This window comes from Phoxinus phoxinus (assembly GCF_949152265.1).
Source record: "Phoxinus phoxinus genome assembly, chromosome: 19".
Lineage (NCBI taxonomy): Eukaryota > Metazoa > Chordata > Actinopteri > Cypriniformes > Leuciscidae > Phoxinus > Phoxinus phoxinus.
The window spans coordinates 3,181,233-3,201,922 of record NC_136894.1 but is presented as its reverse complement, the minus strand read 5'-3'; the positions used below and the strand labels follow the sequence as shown (position 1 = coordinate 3,201,922).

At 39.4% G+C, this 20,690-nt stretch overlaps 1 protein-coding gene across 2 annotated transcripts in view; it reads left to right on the top strand.

Moving 5' to 3' along the window:
* ahdc1 (AT hook, DNA binding motif, containing 1) overlaps window positions 1–18,771 on the top strand; it is a 25,352-nt gene extending 6,581 nt beyond the window's left edge. Inside the window, exons 3-5 of one of the 2 annotated variants that reach the window (XM_079590455.1) lie at window positions 12,699–12,733; window positions 12,834–17,258; window positions 17,415–18,771. In XM_079590455.1, the coding sequence (XP_079446581.1) occupies window positions 13,037–17,230 (4,194 nt within the window). In that variant the 5' untranslated portion in view covers window positions 12,699–12,733; window positions 12,834–13,036 and the 3' untranslated portion in view covers window positions 17,231–17,258; window positions 17,415–18,771. Of the gene's footprint in view, window positions 1–12,698; window positions 12,734–12,833; window positions 17,276–17,414 lie in introns of those variants that run through there. The other variant, XM_079590456.1, reaches the window with a different exon arrangement.
* The last annotated feature ends 1,919 nt before the right edge of the window (window positions 18,772–20,690 follow it).

Here is a 20,690-nt window from a genome sequence, read left to right as displayed (position 1 = left end):
ACATTTTTGAGACACATTTATGAGTGAGTCATTGAATCATTCATTCAAATTGAATGAATGATTCAATGACTCACTCATAATTCACTTGTTTCATTATTGGATGAATCAGCAGTTTTAAATGCATCTTTTGAATGAATGATTCAATGACAAATACATGGTCACTTGTTGTCGCCACCTCCTGGTGTAACGATACAATCGTTATTTAACGCATGTTGCTTTCTATTTTGATCTCTATACTGTAGACATCAGTGTTTATATCCGAACTATAAACTATCGTTCAGCTTTAGTACAAAGAGCATTCGTAGGCTCGTATTATTCATGAGGAGGAACACCCTCCTATCGATTTCCATCCAATCGCTGTTTTGACTGATACACTCTAAAAAATGCTGGGTTGTTTCAACCCAATTTTGGGTCAAATATGGACAAACCCAAACGTTGGGTTAAAAATTTAATTTAAAAATGTAACCCAACGGTTGGGTTTGTCTATATTTGACCCAAAATTGGGATTAAACAACCCAGCATTTTTTAGAGTGTAGTAATACTGTAAAACAGCAGAAATACTAATATGTATGACTGAGATAAGCAAACACCACGGTAAATAAAATTTGAATCCAATATTTGGTGAGGTGAAACAGGAAAAATTTGAATATGGTGCAAAAAGTTATTTTATTTCAGTAATTCGACTTAAAAGGTGAAACTAATATATTACATAGACTCATTACATGCAAAGTGAGATATTTCAAGCCTTTATTTGTTATACTTTTGATGATTATGGCTTACAGCTTATGAAAACCGCAAATTCAAAATTTGAATATTGTGAAAAGGTTTTCATACACTGAAAATCCTAATAAGTTGATTGAACTCAATTGATTTGAGTAAACTCATTCCCTCAATTTAATTGAGTAATAGGGTCTCCCAAAACGTGCATATTTAAGTTTACTTAACTTGGTGCTTATGTAGACTTGACTTAAATAGTTTAGTTCACCAAACTTGACGATTATTTAATGTACTTAAACAATAAAGTTCACTTAACTTAGTGTTGATTTCAAGTGTACATTTAAGTAAACTCAACATGAAAATTTAACTGAAATTAGAATTTAATTAAAAATTTTAAAGTTATTATTTGTAAGCCATAATCATCTAAATAAAGGCTTGAAATATCTCACTTTGCACGTAACGAGTCTATATAATACATTAGTTTCACGTTTTAAGTTGAATTACTGAAATAATTGAACTTTTGCACCAAATTAAAAATTTTCGAGTTTCACCTGTATAGCATAATAAGCGATTTACACAGAATTTTTGAAAGGCCGGTTATTTTTGACAGGGAACACCAAAGGTGTTACAGGGTTTTTAACAGTATAATCTTTTTCTGGACATATTTCATCTACTCTAGTGACCCTCAGACATAAATATGCACCGTTTAAGCGCACATCCATTGTGTCTTCTCCAAATGTAATGTATATGAAAATTAAATATATATATTCATAATATGAAAATAATGAAGCCGTGACAGTAGTGCGTCTGATCATGGCTCGATGGATTATTCAAATAAACAAAAGATGATTATGAAAACCAGATATTCAAAGAAGAATGGACAGGAAAGTATTCTCCTTTCTTACGTGTGTTTTAAACCGATAGGTGACATTTAATAGTAGTGAAAATATGATGGGCTTTAGAAGATCCTTTAAATATTTGTCATCAGTTTTCATAAGAACATAATTAGCTCTGAAACATTAAAATGCTCCGTTGTTGATATTTGTTAGTACTGTATAGCCTATGAAAACTTCTTTGATTTGTTCATGATATTCCCTAATGATAAAGAAGATGTTTGGGAGTGTCCTGAACTCTTTTGTCTGTCTTCATGCTCACATTTTAATGTCCATTCATCTGCATCCAACATATTTTTAAACCATTTACAGTAAATGTGCAATACTTCAAATTCATTAGCAGCGAACAATCAGAAGAATAACAAAGTGCAGTAAACGGTTCGACTGTTTGCGCGACACACACACCTGTGATTATGATTCAAAATAAAGGAAGATTGAGTGTAGGTCTGTTTTCTTACCTTTCCACAACTTTCATACCCTTTTTATTGAGCATTTTCCATTTTCCATACCTCTGGTGGACAGTAACAAAGTACATTTACTTGAGTACTGTACTTAAGTACACTTTTTGAGTATCTGTACTTTACTTGAGTATTATTTTTTCTGGAAACTTTTACTTTAACTTCACTACATTTGAAAGACAAAATCATACTTTTTACTCCACTACATTTCTGTCCAGGTCCTCGAGTAGAGAGTAGTAACGTCAGGGGTGATTTGGGTTGCATTTTGGTTGGAAATGAAAGTCTGGTTGGCGTCAGAACTCGACTGATGTTGGTTTCTGACGTCAACTGATTTTCAACCACAATACAACGTCTGTCCAACTGGAGATCAACGTCAATCTGACATTGGATTCTGACATCAACATGATTTTAATTTTCAACGTTGCGTTTGGTCTTCTAAATGCGCATTTTGTCATTGTTTTGGAGCACACTAGCTTATAGATAACAAGGCTAACATATTCATACTAAAAGCCAAAAAACTGGGAACAGCCCTTTGTGTGTCCGAAACCATTGTGGACGTTATTGAGTGACTTATTCAATCCCACGACTGGAACTGTGTTATAGAAATAAATGTGATATTGATATGAGGGTAGGCATAGATTCAGAGGCATAAGATACTGTAAGTATTACATCCAACAATGATAAAATAATGCATTGACATTTACTTGTATACTTAAGTACTTTTAAAAACGAGTACTTCTGTAAAAATCGGTCTTTACAGCTTTTACTTGTAACCGAGTAATATTTGACCAGTAGTATCTGTACTTTTACTCAAGTAAGGAAGTTGTGTACTTTGTCCACCTCTGTCCATATCTGAAGTATGAAGGACCAGTGCTAACTGGGTTTTAGCTGCACATGCCATACAGGAATATCCATTACTGAAAACTCTTCTGTTTACACCTGGTTTTAAGATGCGTTTTGGTCGATCGGATCACAAGTGGACGGCACTAAATACAGTGTAAACGGGTCTAAAACGTTTTGAGCTTGTCCACTTTCGATCACTTCCAGATGTAGTCGAAATCACATTAGACCGGATTACTTTCGTAGTGTAAACGCTCATGTGGTCGAATGTGTTCAAACAGACACAGAAGACCGTCTACTCTCCGTCTACTGAACATTAAACATTACGGGAAGCGCTCTAGCTGGACGGGATTCAAACTTTATCAGCTGGAGACGAGTTTGGTTTGAAGATGAAAAACGTACCAAACACACTGTTCTCTCACCATTCCTGATTTCTAACACACACACACACACACACACACACACACACACACACACACACACACACACACACACACACACACACACACACACACACACACACACACACACACACACACACAGCATTCGGCTGGTCTTGTGTCTGTCAGAGCAGAAATGAAAGCTGATGCTCTATATGTTTTTCCGTCGTCTCCGGGTCTGTTCATGTGAAAATTGCGTGAGCTTATTTCATCCTTTGGATCAAAAGATCTGAAAAAGCCCATACATTTACCCTCCCCTCGACGAAATCAGGACAGAAGTGGTTGAAAGTGGACAAAAGAGACGGATTTAAACACCGATCCACCAAAACGCATCTTAATACCAGCTGTAAACAAGGCCTAAATGACCAGAATACACACGTGCCTCACTCACGCCTGCCTCTTCCAGCTGGTGTTGTGGTCATGTGACCAAGCGGAGGTCAGGAGTGTGTAGTGAGTCTCCGCTCCTCTTCAAAATAACATATGAGCGCAAGAAAATGAGGAAAGCGGAAAGTAACAAGGAAAGACGAGAAGGAGAAGTAAGATAGGTGTGTGTGTGTGTGCTGTGCGTGTGTGTGTGTTTTTGGCAGGGCCGAGCGTTGAGCGCAGTCTCTGGTGATGAAGATTATAAGGAATTTCCTGCAGCTGGGGACAAGAGAGAGCGTTCGGGTAATAGAAAGTGAAAGAGGGAGCGAGTGAGAAAGGAGGAGGGAATGAGAGGTTACAGAGAGGGAGAAGGCAGAGACGCGGGAGATATTAAGAATGCAGATGAGGAGGAGGAAGAACTGAGTTTGAGAAGCTGAGGAATGACGGAGGCATTGAAAGCGAAGAAGGGAAACCAGAGAGACAGCAACTCTGTTCCAAAACCATGAGGAAGTCGGCATGAGACACTCATAAGGAAATGTAATATATGTACACATATGAAATATACATATATTAAATATATATGCCCACACTCTAAAAAATGCTGGGTTGTTTTAACCCAATATTGGGTCAAATATGGACAAACCCAAACGTTGGATAAAAAAAGCAATTTAAAAATTTAACCCAATGGCTGGGTTTGTCCATATTTGACCCAAAATTGGGTTAAAACAACCCAGCATTTTTTAGAGTGCACATATAAAACTTATTAGAAAATGGAACAATTGACATAAAACCAGCCCATATATTTTTATGTATGTATAATAGTGTTTTTTTATATACATGTCACATAATTATCAGTTTTCAAATAGAATTTGTGTAGTATTTGTTTTGTTTTCATGAGCTGGTCAAGAAGAGGTCAAATAATAATAAATAAAACATTTTATTTATAAAAGATTTGAAAATGAGATAGAAATTGAAATTAAATGTGGATATGTAGACTTGATCTGTAGACTTGAAATAAATAGTTAAATAGTAAATAGTTTGGCATATATAAATTAAACATATCGGTGACATATATGGTCAAAACATACAGTATTATATAAATAATAATCATATACATCATATTAATATATGTCAATATACTCATTTAATATGGCAAATTTATATATGTTAAAAACCTATATCAACATATATGTAGAGATATGTATATATGTGATAGCAATATATTGTCTTATGTTTAGCATATATGACGGCGTCACTATATAGGGACATATATGTCATATATTACATTTCCGTATGGGGATATCTTTTCTTCCCTATTGCCCTAACCCATGGGTGTAAAACAGACCGCTTTTAGTTAGTGTGATGAATTTTATGGTCATTAGTTACTTTTTTATTCTTATTTTTTACCAATATTGCGATGAGTTCAGTGAAAAATGTGGAAAACTTGTTCAAAAATAACTTAAAATTCATACACTGACTCACATTTGGTTTCAATTACATTAGTAATGATGCTGAAAATTCAGCTTTGATCACAGGAATAAATTACCGGTTACAATATATTAAAAAAGAAAACAGTTATTTCAAATTGTAATAAAATTTCACAATATTGCTGTTTTTTTACTGTATTTTTTTTCATAATCATTAAAATATCCTTACTGATCCCCAACTTTTGAACTATATTTATGCTTAGTGTCGTTCCTCTCGAGCCGCTTTTAAATGAAATTGAAACGCTATTTGTATGACACATCAAGTTCCTGTTGAGCTTTCCAAATCAATCACTTACTACATGGTTATCAAATCATTGAAAGAAAGAGGGAGAAAGAAATATATTTTTAGGCATAAAGTGTGAGATTATTGAAATTCAGAGATTAGTGAAATATGTCTAACACATCATTTTGATCACACTTTATGAGTGTCATTCACACCTGTACTTTCTTTTCTTTCTCTTAGTAATACTTGTGAAAAAAAATCATGTTCTTAATTGTGTGGAAATATATATATATATATTATAAAGACAGAGTAAATAGGTCTAGCTGTCTTCATATCTTCATATACAGAACATCAGGGGATCATCATGTTTTGGGCTCTTTAGCACGAAAAAGTTTGTAAACCCTGGCCTGAGATTCCAGTCGGGACGCTGACTAGGTTTTAAGTGCTATTGTAACAGAGCTATTGTGTGTGTGTGTGTGTGTGTGTGTGTGTGTGTGTGTGTGTGTGTGTGTGTGTGAGATGACAGCTGTGTTTCTGCAGAGTGTCACTGGAGTGTCTCTGTGGATCTTATGACCCACTTCTACCTCTCTCTCTCTCTCTCTCTCTCTCTCTCTCTCTCTCTCTCTCTAACTCTCTCTGACTCTATCTCTATCTCTCTTTCCCTTCTTTCCATTCCTTCTCTCTCTTTCTCTCCACTCTAAGCTTTCTCCTCCTGTCTTGTTCTAACTTTCTGTCTCTCTCTCTCTCTCTGTCTCTGTCTCTCTCTCTCTCTCTCTCTCTCTCTCTCTCTCTCTCTCTCTCTCTCTCTCTCTCTCTCTCTCTCTGTCACTCGCTCTCACACACTGTCGGGCTGCTGCCTGTATCTTAGCAACAACTGCACTCTCATTTGAACTCAGTGAGTGCTTTTCCCTAACACACCCACTGACACACAGACACACACTTCTGTAAACACACACACACACACACACACACACACACACACCCTTTAGCACTAGTGTAAACAGACACACATCCCAGCACAAACACTTTTGCAAACATACTTACATGTCTCACTCAAAAAAAAAAAAAAAGTTGGATGTGAGATACAGAACAGACAGTGCATGTATGCGTCCATGAGTGTGTTCGGGCAGGAGTCCGTCTCTTTGAGAAAAAGGTTCAATTGTGTTCAGTAGAGAATCATTTTGAAAGAACCCTTTATGACAAAAAGCTTCTAAGGAGAATTATTGCATAATACTTTTCATGTTTAATAGGTTATTTCAATTTTTCTTGTGATTCAAGTATTTTTTACAAGCAGTTTAATTCATAAAATTGTATTAAAACTAAATCCATACAGATAATAGATAACAGATAATCTGATCCCCTGAAGGTTCTATGAAGCGCCGGACGGAACCTTTAAAGTTCTATATAGAACCTTTCCTTCTGAGTGTCCAAGTGTTTCTAATTCCTGCATCATTCAGCTTTCGTTGTGTCTGAATGCCATAATCTATTTCATACAGTTCAGATGAGAAAAAGTACTTGCACTAGAGTGTATCTTTGCTTATTTATACGATTTGCATGTTGCTTGTGAGTTATTTCTCCTTTATGTCTGATGTATTTTGCTTTCTGGTCGTCATTTAGGCTGTGATTGGTTTCATGACAATTTCATGAGATCTAAAACAAATAACATTCTGAGCATTCAAATCTCGTTGCAGGATGAGTCAACAGATAATCTGGTTTTGTGCAGTGGGATTTGTTTACAGCATGGCTGGTTTTTGGACAGGTGGGCATCAATGTAGATCTGCATGTCTGTCATTGGACAGTGCATCTAAAGGAAAGCTCTGTGATTGGCTAAACGTTAGCAGCTGTGTGCGTCCCCTGGGGAGCATTGCAGCAGTTAAAAGGATTGGAGAAAGAAAGAGACAAAACGTGTGTGGAGAATGGAGAGCGCAGTCGTGGAGGGAGGCTGCGGGAAGAGAAGTTAAACGCATTCTGATTCAAATACAGAAAAAAGGTGAACCGGCAGAGAGGGTTTAAGGCGTGGATTATCTTCAAATGTAGAGAATATAATTAATAGCCAAAGCATAAACAAATACGAGATCAAATTGTGTGTAAACCACTCATCTTTCTGAAGTTACACTGTCCAAAAGCAACGTCAGCGGAGAATGTTTCACGGCTGCTTTTGTCTCCATTTTTAACTGATTTAAAAAATTGTGATTATTATTGTTACTTGTAATAATATTTATAGCCAATCAACAGAAAATAGGGATGCATCGATATTAAAATTCTAGCAGATAATGAGTTTAATGATCTATTAAATTATAAGTAACCAATCATTATCATCATAATGATCACATGTCTTCATAAAACTGAATTTAGGCATGTATGAAACCGTATGAAAAAGGCATATTCATTTTGAGATTTGATTACATTGAACAGTGTTATTCATTTATTATTGTTTTCAAATATTGACTTGAAGTGAGCGATGGCAAATGTCATATATAAATAATGGAAATTAACATGCACAATTAAATATTAAATATTGACTGACAGCGATAAAAACTAAATCTCTTATGTCTGTCAATATCCAATATGGTACTACATTGTTATTATTTTTGAGCAGTCTTAAAAATTTGTAAACTTGAGACTTTTAATAAATATTACACTGAAAAAGTGGTAGAAATTGCTAGTCAATTTCATAAACAATGGCAAAGTTACACATTAAATTACACATTTTAAAATGATTTTAAACAAAAAACTTTCTTTGAATGCATCCCATTAGAAGCAAAATATTACAAAAATGATATTGCTTCATGTTCCATTCACCGTTAACCTGTAAACTACAAACATCAGGATTCCTCGTTTCATGAATCTAACTTCTAACACACGCCATAGGTTTAGAAAGAGTGAAAGCCACGTTTAATTAATACAGCGAGCAGACCACTGCTAACCTCTCTCTCTCTCTCTCTCTCTCTCTCTCTCTCTCTCTCTCTCTCTCTCTCTCTTCACACACACTCATCGCTGACTTAATCCAGCTCACTAGTCTGTCCTGGCAGGCAAATATGTGATGGTGCCAGAGAGAAGAGTAGGAGAAGCTCCAGACATTCAATCTCTCTCTCTCTCTCTCTCTCTCTATCTCTCTCTCTCTCTCTCTCTCTCTCTCTCTCTCACGCTTAGGAGAAGGAATGTGTGTGAATATCTGAGGGACTCTGTGTGAGCGATTCGGTGTGTGTGTGTGTGTGTGTGTGTGTGTGTGTGTGTGTGTGTGTGCGTGACTGTAATTAAAGTGCTGTTCTGCAGTTGTGCTTGTTCCTGTCTTCTGTGAGACTGATGCTTAATTAATGAGCGGTATTAATTAGAGAAAGAGAAGGAGAGAGGGAGGAGGAGGAGACGGAAAGCAAATTTAAAGTGTGAGAGAATTAAAGAGATGCAATTTAAGGGTGAAGTAGCAGATCTAAAAGCTATATTTGTTTGTGTGCGAAACCTCGTGTGACCCTCGGACAACATCTTCTGCGTCAGGATATGCAGATGTAAGCCTGAGATTTAAGACACAAACACACATGCGTGTTAACGTGATTGATTTTCTTCGCTATGTGGACTAGACTTGACTCAAGTAGTTGGAATCACAACTTAAAGGGATAGTTCAACAAATAAGTCAAATCATTTTCATTGAAAGATTTCAAAACGTTCATAAAGATCGTAAAAGAAGTCCATATGAATCGAGCATTTAATCAATGTCTTCTGAAGAAGAGACATAATCGCTTTATATGATGAACAGATTTAATTAAGCTTTTATCAAAAATTAAACTGCTCGATTCATATGGATTTATTTTACAATCTCTTTCTGAACGTTTTGAATTGTGTGAAAAAAGACTTTCAATAGAAGGACAGAAATCTCTCAGATTTCATTACAAGTATCTCCATTTGTGTTTCGGGGATGAACGAACGGACGTCTTGTGGGATTGGAACCGGTCAGTGTCTTCATTTACTCACCTTCGTGTCATTCCAGATCTGGACGACAGTCTTTCCTCTGCAAAACACAAGAAAATATTTAGAGAAATGTGTGTTTGAACATTGAAAGCCAGTGAAAGGAAGACATACAGGTTTGGACTGACATGAGGGTGAGTAAATGATGACAGAATTTACATTTTTAGTTCATGAAATAACATCTTATATGCAAAGGATTTTTCCAAATAATACACCCAAATAATCTTCCAATGAAATCTTGGCAAGGGAACAAATCAAAACAAAACATAAAAAGCTGATTGATTCATTCATTTGTAGCATATTAATGTTCATAGTAATTCGTTTGTTCGTTGAAGTTATTTGATCGAATCAGTTAATTCAGGATTTTTGTTTTGTTTAAGTGAAGTCATTTGTGATACATTGCAGGAATGCAATACAAAATAAAATTATAGTTATAGTTATTATAAAATATATAGTATTTATTTATTTCGAATTTCTTTTTTATGCAAAAAGAACATCCGACAAGAAAATGAAATCAAGTATACAAATCAAATCAAGTTAAACGTAAAAAAAGAAGAAAAATTAACAATAGTTACAGCCAAAGTTTTTTTTTTTTACAATACAAAATAAAATGCAGTATAAAATACTAATCCTGCTATGAGTCCATGTGTACAATAAGCATGTAAAACAGAAAGAAAATCAGATAGCCAATAGATGGCAAGATGGATTTATCAATAGATGGATCAATAGATGGATTTTTAAGATTTATTTTTGACGTTTTTGCCTTTTTATTGGATAGGACAGTATCTAGACAGAAAGCAAGGTGGGGGGGGGATGGGATCGAGAAAGGTCCACGAGCCGGGACTCGAACTCGGGTCGCCCGAAGCGCAACATGTTGGCGCACTTGCCCACGAGGCTCTCGGCGCCGACCCAAGTCTGGCAATCTTCGAAGACATTGATGTTCCTGTTTTTACTGTTCAATATGGTGTCAAAAAGATTAAGACCTATAGTCAACATCACAGGATGTGATTTCACAACAGAATACTTCAGATATAGAAAAATCATCTTCAGCTGGCACACAGATTAAGTTGTCCTTCAAACTCAAGCTATAGCCAGCCCAGTGAAAGGGTAATATAAGAGGAGAGAGACGTACACACACACACACACACACACACACCTGAACATGCTTTAGCAGAACTGCTTCTGATGAGCAAATCAGACCTTTTTGGCTCGGCACATCATCCCTATGTTTACTGACAACAAAATGAAGCTTTCAGAGAGGAGAAGAGTCGAACACAAGAGAGTTCACTGATGCTTTGAACTGTTTTGTTTCCCTTTGCGCTGGATACTCTGAACATGTGCGTGGTTTTAAGATGTCAAGCAAAGACTGGCGAGCACTTTACAAAGAAGTGTCAGAAACTTGGTACTGAGTGAAGGTCATGGGCCTACACACACACACACACAAACACACACACACACACACACACACACACACACTAATTGTTCTGAAGCAAACAGAAATGTGTTCAGATCTAAATCTCCCAGAAAACCGTGAGCAGGCAGTGTTGAAATCTGGGAGAATTAAAGCACAAGAAGATCAGGCCAAACTGGCAGTACCGTAGTGTGGGAAGCTCATCCATGGCTCTGAACACTGGATTGCTGCGAGTTTGTTTGTGTCACAGAATATTAAGTGTGCAGGGAAAATGCAGTTTTGTTTTCTAGGTGGAAGAAATAATGATGTGCATCAAAAGACAGTTTCTTGTAGTGAAATGAAGGATTGTGGAGACTAAGAACTTTTGTTAATTTTCAGCAGAAATCACTGTGAGTTTGTGTGTCTCTGTATCCGTGTCTTCAAGAATGTGTGGCAGCTTGTTCGGCACCATGTACTGTAGCACATGTTTCTGGTTCGCTTTCTCGCTCTCTTTCGGCACTTTCCTTATCGTTGCCAGTTAGTAATAAAAACCATGTGGAACCGACTGAGAGATGGATAGAAGTGTATTGTGTGTGAGAGAGTCCAGCCGCTGGACTTACTTGCATCACGACAATGTTTATTCCAAATGAAGTGCCATTCTTAAAGGAATTGTTCATCTAAAAATTAACATTTTCACCAAGAAATATATTAGCTTTAGAAGACTTGGAATAAAGCACACAAGTGTATTTTTTTCATGCATGGCAGTATATACAGCATCTACTTTTATTATGCCAAATATCTAATTTTGAGAGATAGGAGTAAATTATATGACAACTTTACTTTTTTTTATATATATATTTTTTTATATATTCTCGTCTTGTTTGTCTTATTCACTCTAAAAAAATGCTGTGTTGTTTCAACCCAATTTTGGGTCAAATATGGTCAAACCCAGCCGTTGGGTTAAATTTTTTAATTACATTTTTAACCCAACATTTAGGTTTGTACATATTTGACCCAAAAATGGGTTGAAACAACACAGCATTTTTTAGAGTGTTGTCTTTTCCCCCTCATTTTTCAGGATGTATTTTTTCTTCTTCTTCTTCAGTCCATTCACATATTCTTTCATCCATCCATGTCTTCCTGAACTCTCCACATCCCCTGCCTTTCGTCCCTTTGCTGCCCCCTGCTGCCACGTCCCAACTTCTTTGCATTGTTTATTGATTCTAGCCTTTTCTCAGAGGTCATATTTTGTGTGTAGCTCACTACTGTGTTTGATATATTTATGTGTATATAGGTTTTTTGTTAGTGAGAGCTGAATAATATAGTCTTTAGAATTAAGATATTGCCTTTTAAATGTAACTATATTCCATATTTGTTTACTGGTTTAGTTACAATGTAGACATTTCTGAAACCTAGTTTTCATGGCAGAGACATTTAATGTTACTTTATATCAATATATGTGGTAGTTGTCATGTCTTTTTAAAACAATGAGAGCCAGGCCTCATGACACATCCACAATGCAATGGCTGGTTTGGACATTTTTCAACATGTTTTTTTAAATGATGTTACTAATTCTCTCCTTCCTGTTAATTCATAAATTTTCTACAAAAATTAAAGTGATTGTTTATTATTGCGAGAGATCACAGACAATAAACAGTGTGCTAGACTGTCTGTGAGTGACTGTTTTTTTTTTTTTGCACTAAAAGTTTATTACATATGCTTTAAATTGTCAAGCGTAGAGCATGTAAAGCAGTTGCCTATCCACTGAGACATATGTCGTATTGCCATAGTGAGGCCTGCAATCTATTGCATTGGAAAGAAAAACTATGTAACCATGGTTACCGTTCCACTCATATTCAATTGCCATGGTTACAACTGTTCTCTAACTGTATTGCCATAGTGACAAGTGTCCTTTCGCCCACAGGGATAACACAAAGCATGGCCACAGCAGCAGACATGGTAAGAACAACTGCAGTTATTTCAGTAGCATGTTGTACAGTAATTGTTTTCAATTCTCAACTGTATGTCTTTTTTGTGTGTTTTGTAACCTTTTCCTTAGGAAATAACTGCACTCCTGAAAACTGGGACTGTGTGAAGTCTGATGGTCCAATTCATTCTGTCCAAGTATAACATTGTGAGAGGAACGAGATCAAACATCTTACCTGCTGAACTGGACCCAACTTACCCAGTTAAACCTAACACTGAACCGTCACTGACACATATACATAAATACGGAGATCCTGATCTGCAATTTTGGGGGTAATGAGCCGTCTGTCAGGTCGCCTGCGCTCTGGAGGTGTTCGCTTGACTTGTGAGGCACTGGCTGACAAAGACTGCAGTGATGATGAGGGCCCCTCTCTATGGGAGGGGGATGAAGAGCCTGGGGGCACATCTGTAGGACCCACCGACTCCACTCCAGCCAGCTCACTACATTACAGCTTTTATTCACCCCCCTCTTTAGCTAATGGTCTGCGGAGCCATGAAGAGCAACTTCAACGTAGGGCAAGGAGACGTCGGCAGACAGAATATGTGGAGCAAGAAATGCACATTCAGCAAAACACACAACCACAGATGCACACACCCCAACACTCACAGTCAAGCACACACATGCAGCCGCATACACACATTCCAATGGATACACATATGTGGATGGACACAAGCACGCTAACACACAAGCGCACACCCACAGACACTGGCTCCTCACTTGTCGAGCAGGACCCCTCCCTTATCCCCGAAGACTTGTCTTTACCTTCAAAGACTGAAACGCATAATGTACAAGTTCAGTCGGCCCCTTTGTTACATAGCACTCCTCCCCCAAAGACTCCTCAGTCATCTCCTCAGTACAACCCTTCCTCTTTACCTAAGGAGGAGACAGAACTTAATTCAACATGTAAGCCAGAAATGGATTGCACCACTGACCCAGACCAAGTTTGTATAACAGGCCAATCCACTGTCGTGACCTCTGTGGAGGCTGAAAGGAAGTACACCCTACGTAGCTCTGGCCGACCGCGTTTCCCCTGCCATCTTCGAAAATCGTCCCGATTACGTAGAGCTGCTGAGGAAAGTATGTTCAAAAGGGAATTGGACCAACAGGATGATGAAGAAGAGGAGAATAGAGACTGGAGAACGGAGGAAATAAGGCCGATAGAGGAGCATCCCCTAGAGGTGTGTGCTGCTGCTGCCTCATCATTTGAGGTTTTAGCATCGCCAGATATATCAGCAAGTGTTACCCCAAATCATAGCTTGAGAACATCAGAAGGAGAGGGCATTGTCGCTCACCACGCAGTTAGAGGGAAGCGACAGGGACGTTATTCGGGTGTGAGAAGGATTGTGGTTAAAGTAGCCAGAATACCTGTTCATATGAGCCGACGACAGAAAAGCTACAAGATTTCATCCCTGGAGCCGGTGTGTGCTCCTGCCCATGGAGAAGGGGCCACAACAGGAGAGGGGCCCGAAAGGGGTGTCGGAGGTGAGCCAGGAGCTAATGTTTCCAGAGAGCCAACCGCACTTCTCCGCATGAAAAACAATGGAAAGAGTGTGATGGTAATGTTCCCACCGGGAGAGCTTCCTGTAATCTTGAAGCGACGCAGGGGACGCCCCCCAAAACAGGCATTACCAGGACAACCTGACATGCATGAGACCAGAGCAGGAGCAGCCAGTGCAGCAGAGCCCAAAAAAATTCGAAGGCGGCGAACAGTAAAGCTACCATCTCCACAGCCCTCGTATGTTAACGATACCAATGATGTTAAAGTAGAATATGCAGATGTCCTTTCCAAACTGGCCTTCTTGAACAGACAACCTCCCAGCACAGGCCGCTGCTCCCCTCCACGCTGCTGGACCCCGACAGAGCCTGAGACTTTCCACATACCACCAGAAAATCCATCCCTTTCCACTCTTTTGCACCGTCTCACAGGATTTCGCAGAAGAGGTGGCCGTGCAGGCTGTATGGGGGGGAGAGGAGGGGGAGCAGCTGGATCCTCTGATTCTTTTAAGAGGTCATTCAGTGACTTCTTTGAAACGATTGGCAAAAAGCGTAAGGTCCCCGCATCTGAACCAGGAGCTCCTCGGAAAAGAGGCAAGGGTGTCGCTGGGGGAATAAGTAGGGCAGCTTTAGGTGACTCTGTGCAAGGTGAGAAGGTTAAAAAACGCCGGGCACGAAAGAATGGGGTTTCAAAAAATTGTGCAGGTGCCCAAGAGCATGACTGGCAAAATGAGAACAGTAGTTGGATAGGGAAAGGTGACAGAGACATTCATGAGAAAACAAGTAGCTACCAGAGTCCTTGCTCCCCTCGTGGAAGTTTTCAAAGCAGTGAGGCTAGTAAGGGTGGGATGTACCACAGCCCCGGTATGAGAGGGGTGTGCAGTGCTGAAGAGTCTCAGGGAATGTTTGCAGGATATTTTCGCTCTCTACTTGATTCGGATGACTCCTCTGACCTGCTAGACATTTCCATGTCCAGCCCTGCTGGACGCCAGGAAGCCCGTAAACTCACCCCGGGATATGAGGGTGGCAGCCCTGGTGCAGCCCATCGTTGGTCTCCTGCCTTCCCAAAAAGAAGTCCTAAAGGAGCAGCCTGTCTTGGGGAAGGGGCGCCGTTACCCTCACCCCAAACTCAAGGCAGCTCGGCAACTAAACCTTCATATTCATTCAGTGTCTCACAGACTTCTCCAACTCCATCCTTCCCTAAATCCCCTGCACTCTTGCTTTCCCGTTCACCCAGCTCTCCACATCCCTCTGGAGGTTTTCCTCAATATCCACCTAGTTATAGTGCTGGGGTTCCTCAAGGAGGAAGTATTTACCCCCTCCCTCAACAGCAGCAGCAACAGCAAAGGCCAAGTGACTGTAGCTTTACATATGGTACAAAAACTCCCTCTGTTCCCTCTGCACAGTGTCAGATGAGTTATTCCAACTACCAGGGTTCTACCAAGCGCAATTATAGTGGATATCCAGGCCCACCCCATTCAAACATACAGAGAGGGGACTCTGGCGCAACCTCACCAGGTGGAAGTTATATGTCAATGTCAAAGTCTAGCCCTTATTCCTTATCCTCTTCTCCGCCTGAGGGTTGCAGACAATACACCTCTACAGCTCAGTGGGGATACAGGCAAGGGGGAAATAACTGGGGTAGTGATGCATATGGTTCTCAACAGTTTCATGGTTACTCTGATTATGGTGTAGCTGGAACTGGATCAGAATCCAAAGACATTCTGGACATCTCAAACTACACACCCCAAAAAGCCAAACAGCGTCCCTGCCTTGACACACTCTCTGAATCCTCCTCAGACTCTTCTCACACTGGTGGAGGAGGGATGAATGTTGTGGGGGGACCATTTCGCCCAAGGGATGTTCCCATGCCTGAGGGTCAGTCTAGCCTTTCAAGCCTGGAGAAGCTAATGCTCGACTGGAATGAGAATTCAGCAGGCCCTTCTTACAACTGGAGTCAGAATGTACTATTTCAAGGGGGCGCCAAACCAGGTCGTGGGCGAAGGAAAAAGTCTGAGACACACAATGAGAAGGAAGCATGCTCTGTTCCCCCGGGTTCACCTGCCAGCCCTCCTATGCAAGGAGGACCAAAACGGAGTGCTACAGGTGGTAGACAACCCAGGGGAGCAAGAGGCAGGGGAGGATACTCTCCTTGCCAAAGAGATCGTCCCCCACCAAAAAACAAATCTCAAAAGCCTTCAACCCCATCAGGGTCAGGGCACATGAGTTCGGGTGGGCTATACCAAGAAGCATTGGACTACTACAGTGGAGATAGTAGTAGCCTATCACCTCTCAGCCATGCCCCAGAGTCCTGTGAATACCCCTCTCCATATTCTGTCCACACTTCTACTCCCTCCTCAGATGAGAGATTTGCTCATGTCTTTCCTCCGGACTCTGCCTCTGTATCCCCCAGTTTATCAAATCAGTCAGATGCCCTAAAGCAGTACCCTAAACCTGGTCCTCCCTCACAGACTTATGGGCATGCTGCCAGGACTTTTAGCCCAACCCTCTCCCCAACCCCTCGGCTCTTGCCGCAGTGTGGTTCTGCCATGAGTCCGCATCGGGTCCCAAAAGAGCAGTTCTCCCAGTATGATTCCCCAAGTTACAGTGGCTCTCCCTGCTGGTATGGGCAAGGAGGAAGTGTCGCTGGCAGCCCCCAAAATTATGAGGAACAGCGACCACCAGCAGTCTCTTTGCCCTCCCACAAACGGGACATGTCATTGATGGTCTCTGGGATGAGAGTTACATCCCATTCATCTTACCCTTCCCCTTTACAAAGAGGTCCTTCCATGTCAGCTTGTGTGAGTGGGACTCTGGACTCTTCCCCTCAGCATGATGAGATGGCGTACCATGGTAACTTGGACAACTATGCACCTGTTGGACACCGTTATGCACCCCAAACAGCCCGGGGAGGGGTGCTCTGCCAGCTTCTTGACCAGCCGAGCGATGAAGGCTTCACCGTCACCAGCCTGTAGTTGGATTTATCATGCCATCGCTGAAGAGGTACGACATTAATACTGGTAAATAGGTCAGATGATAGAAGTATGAAATTGTTCAAGTAAATGCTTTAATGCTTCCACAATCTATATTGTGATACAAGTTAATGTCATAATGTATTGAACATAATCCTCATTTGATTTTTTCTTTCTTTCTTGACAGATGAAATGGACAGTACCCTTTTCATATTTTTAATCTTTTTTAAAGGATAAACTTTGGAAGACACTTACTGAGTTAGACTGAAGAGTTTCAGAGCTATGGACTAAATAAAGACTTCTCCAGCAGTGACAATCAAGATCCAAATTCACACACATGGACAGACACAGAAACACATGCACGAACACAAACATTCACATACTCGCATATACTTTTCATACGCCGACTTGCAACTGCAAATGCACGCACAAAAAGTCTTGCAAACTAATAATGCTACACAGCTTGGGCTAGGGACTTATTAAACAAAGAATGGAAACTACTTGTATCACGTTGAAACCAATTTGATGAAATGCAGGGAACAACCTTGTCCCTTTCTTTTACAGTGCAACCGTGCGAATGTGATTCACACATTTCAGTGATGCCCAAAAACTCAACCAATGTGCGAGACCACGCAAAAGGTTTTTGTTTACATCCTGAACTTGCTCCCCTTTTTGTCTGTTTCAGTCTCAAAGCCTCCTCTGATTTTGTCACTGGGGAGATTACTTAATCCTAAAAGTCCACTTCCTTCAGCATCTATGAATGGTGACTGCACAAACTCTGCCCTCTTCTCACTCTTAAGTTCAACATTTTTAAAACAAAACAAAAACAGCATTTGTACATAAGCTACTCAAAGGGTTCGATCACTTGAGGAGCTCACTGCTATGAAAAGCGCCAAATCTCCTGCGGAAAGAGATCTGGTAAAGCGGCAGTGTCGTGACAGTGTTTTGGAGCTGCTGTAAGAACACACGAGGGAAATACCAGTTTTATGTGGCTTTAAATTGTTCAGCTTGGGTTTGTGCAAGTACAGTTTAAGTAATCTTTTTTATCAGTGGCCTGGTCTGGTTCCACAGGAATGTGTCCAAATTTGATCCCTTCAACCTCTGGATCTGCAGCATGGTCACTTTGTGCCCAACATCCAACTCTCATTTGTGTGTTTTTATCATAACAGGAGGACAGACACCCATGCACTGCCCCTGACAGATGCTGTCCTTGTCAAGATGATTTGAGGCCAGGGTACTTTCTACCCTGGATATGATGGCCTGAAGCTCAGGGTGTGGACAATGCATATTCTCCTCCTCTTTTTCTTTCATCCCTTTGTTCGTATTTCTTGTGGTCCGCTGTGTCGTACAGTGATTTTTTGTGATGAAATATTGTATCTGTCTGTTCCATATACTGTATCTGAGGTGAAAATATTTAAATACACATTCTGTTCTGATCATTGTTTAATTTTGTCCTGCCTCTCCTCTGTGGTTGGGGAAATACGATGAAAATGAAATGAGGTCCATTGGTGGCCAAGCAGGAAAATAAAAATACAATGGATATTAACCTGCCGTTATGATCACCTTTACTAAGGCTTGTCAGATCTCATTCAATATCTGTCCAAATACTTTTTTTATGATAAAAATTACATTTTAATTAATGCCTTAAAGGGATAGTTCACTTCAAAATGAAAATTCGGTCATCATATACTCACCCTCAAGTTGTTTCAAACCTGTATGAATTTCTTTCTTCTGCTGAACACAAAAGAAGATATTTTGTCAGTAACCAAACAGTTAACCGGAGCCATTGACTTCCATAGTAGGAAAAAAAAATACTATGGAAGTCAATGGTTCCACATTCTTCAAAATATCTTCCTTTGTGTTCAGCAGAAGAAAGAAATTCATACAGGTTTGAAACAATTTGAGGGTGAGTATATGATGACAGATTTTTTAATTTTGAAGTGAACTATCCCTTTAAATGGGTTGCTATCAATATAATGTATGTATGTGTGCAGCATGAGAATGATCAAACTGGATGGTTCATTATAATGTTGTAATTCCAAACATTTCTTTCTGAAATGGTATCGAAACAGTTTTTGTGTGAGTGGTTTTGGTGGCTCTTTTGCATTCCGGCCGTGCAACACTACTCAGGCATTTGGAACGAGGCAATTGTGCTTTTGTCGACAGACATTCCAACAGGAGCTCAGATGAGTTCAGGTGAGGACACGAACAGATTTTAGAGAAATGAAGCAAATATTTTATGGGAATTATGGAATTTATGGAAAGTAAGTAATCTGAGTGAAGGAGACCATGCATTTTTCATTGATTAGTTTGTATGTGTGTAGTACTGGAGTGTGTGTGTGTGTGTGTGTGTGTGTGTGTGTGTGTGTGTGTGTGTGTGTGTGTGTGTGTGTGTGTGTGTGTGTGTGTGTTTTCTCATCCTTGCACTGCCCCACTGTGTTGAGAATGTGAAAATATTGGACAATTATGTCAGTTATCTCCAACGCACCAACACAACGCATCTAAAGCCAAACGTTATCGGCATATGGTCTAATATAATATTTTAGGCCTTCATGGATGCTGAAAGAGCATCTGGCACATAAAAAGAAAGAAAAATACTTAATCTGTTCACTACCCCATTCTCTCTGTGTTAGGAGTTGTTTGATAGTTTTGTTGCCACTGTCTGACTGCAGTTGTGGGTTATCGCTTATGTTTCAATATATCTGCATATGCAACACTCTTTGCAGCACCTGCAAAATACAATATAACATGCATCAGAGTGCCAATTTATATATTATTATATATAATTAATTATAATTATATATTATTTCATTGTCCATTTGCATTTGTATTAATACAAAAAAAAGTGTAAAGGTAAAATAAAAACTTAACGTTGGCTGTTTGTCATTCTAACATCCAATCAAGCCAATGTCGTCATAAAACATTGCCAATATCAGATATGCATTTACCTTTTACATTAAATTAATATCCGCCCTCTTTGCAAACCAGTGCTTTACCCATAGTTTTATCATTTTACATTTTTTACTTATTTTTTACGTATTATTCTCCCCATATTTTGGACCTAATGAAAATATTTTTTCAATTGTTCAGAGGTCACAAACAGATTTTAGAAATGTAAAGATACAACAAATAGTGTCATTTAAAAAAAAACTAATACTTTAAGCTACAAGTTTGCAATTTGATTTTTAGGTTCGGTAGGACTTTGCAATCACCACTGAGATTGTCATGCGTGAACAATGTTAATAGGCCCTTAAAAATAAACTCCTGATGCTCAACCAGACGTCCCCTGATTTAGCTGTCAGCAAGTAGCCCACTTGTAATTGTTCATTTAGAAACATTAATTGTTTATTAAGGAACTAGCAAGAGCAGTAAGGGAAAAAATTTAATGGGAAAAAGAAAATACTCTAAGTTAATAAGAAAAGAAAATAACAAGTCAATTTTAATGATTTGTTTGTGTTTTCTA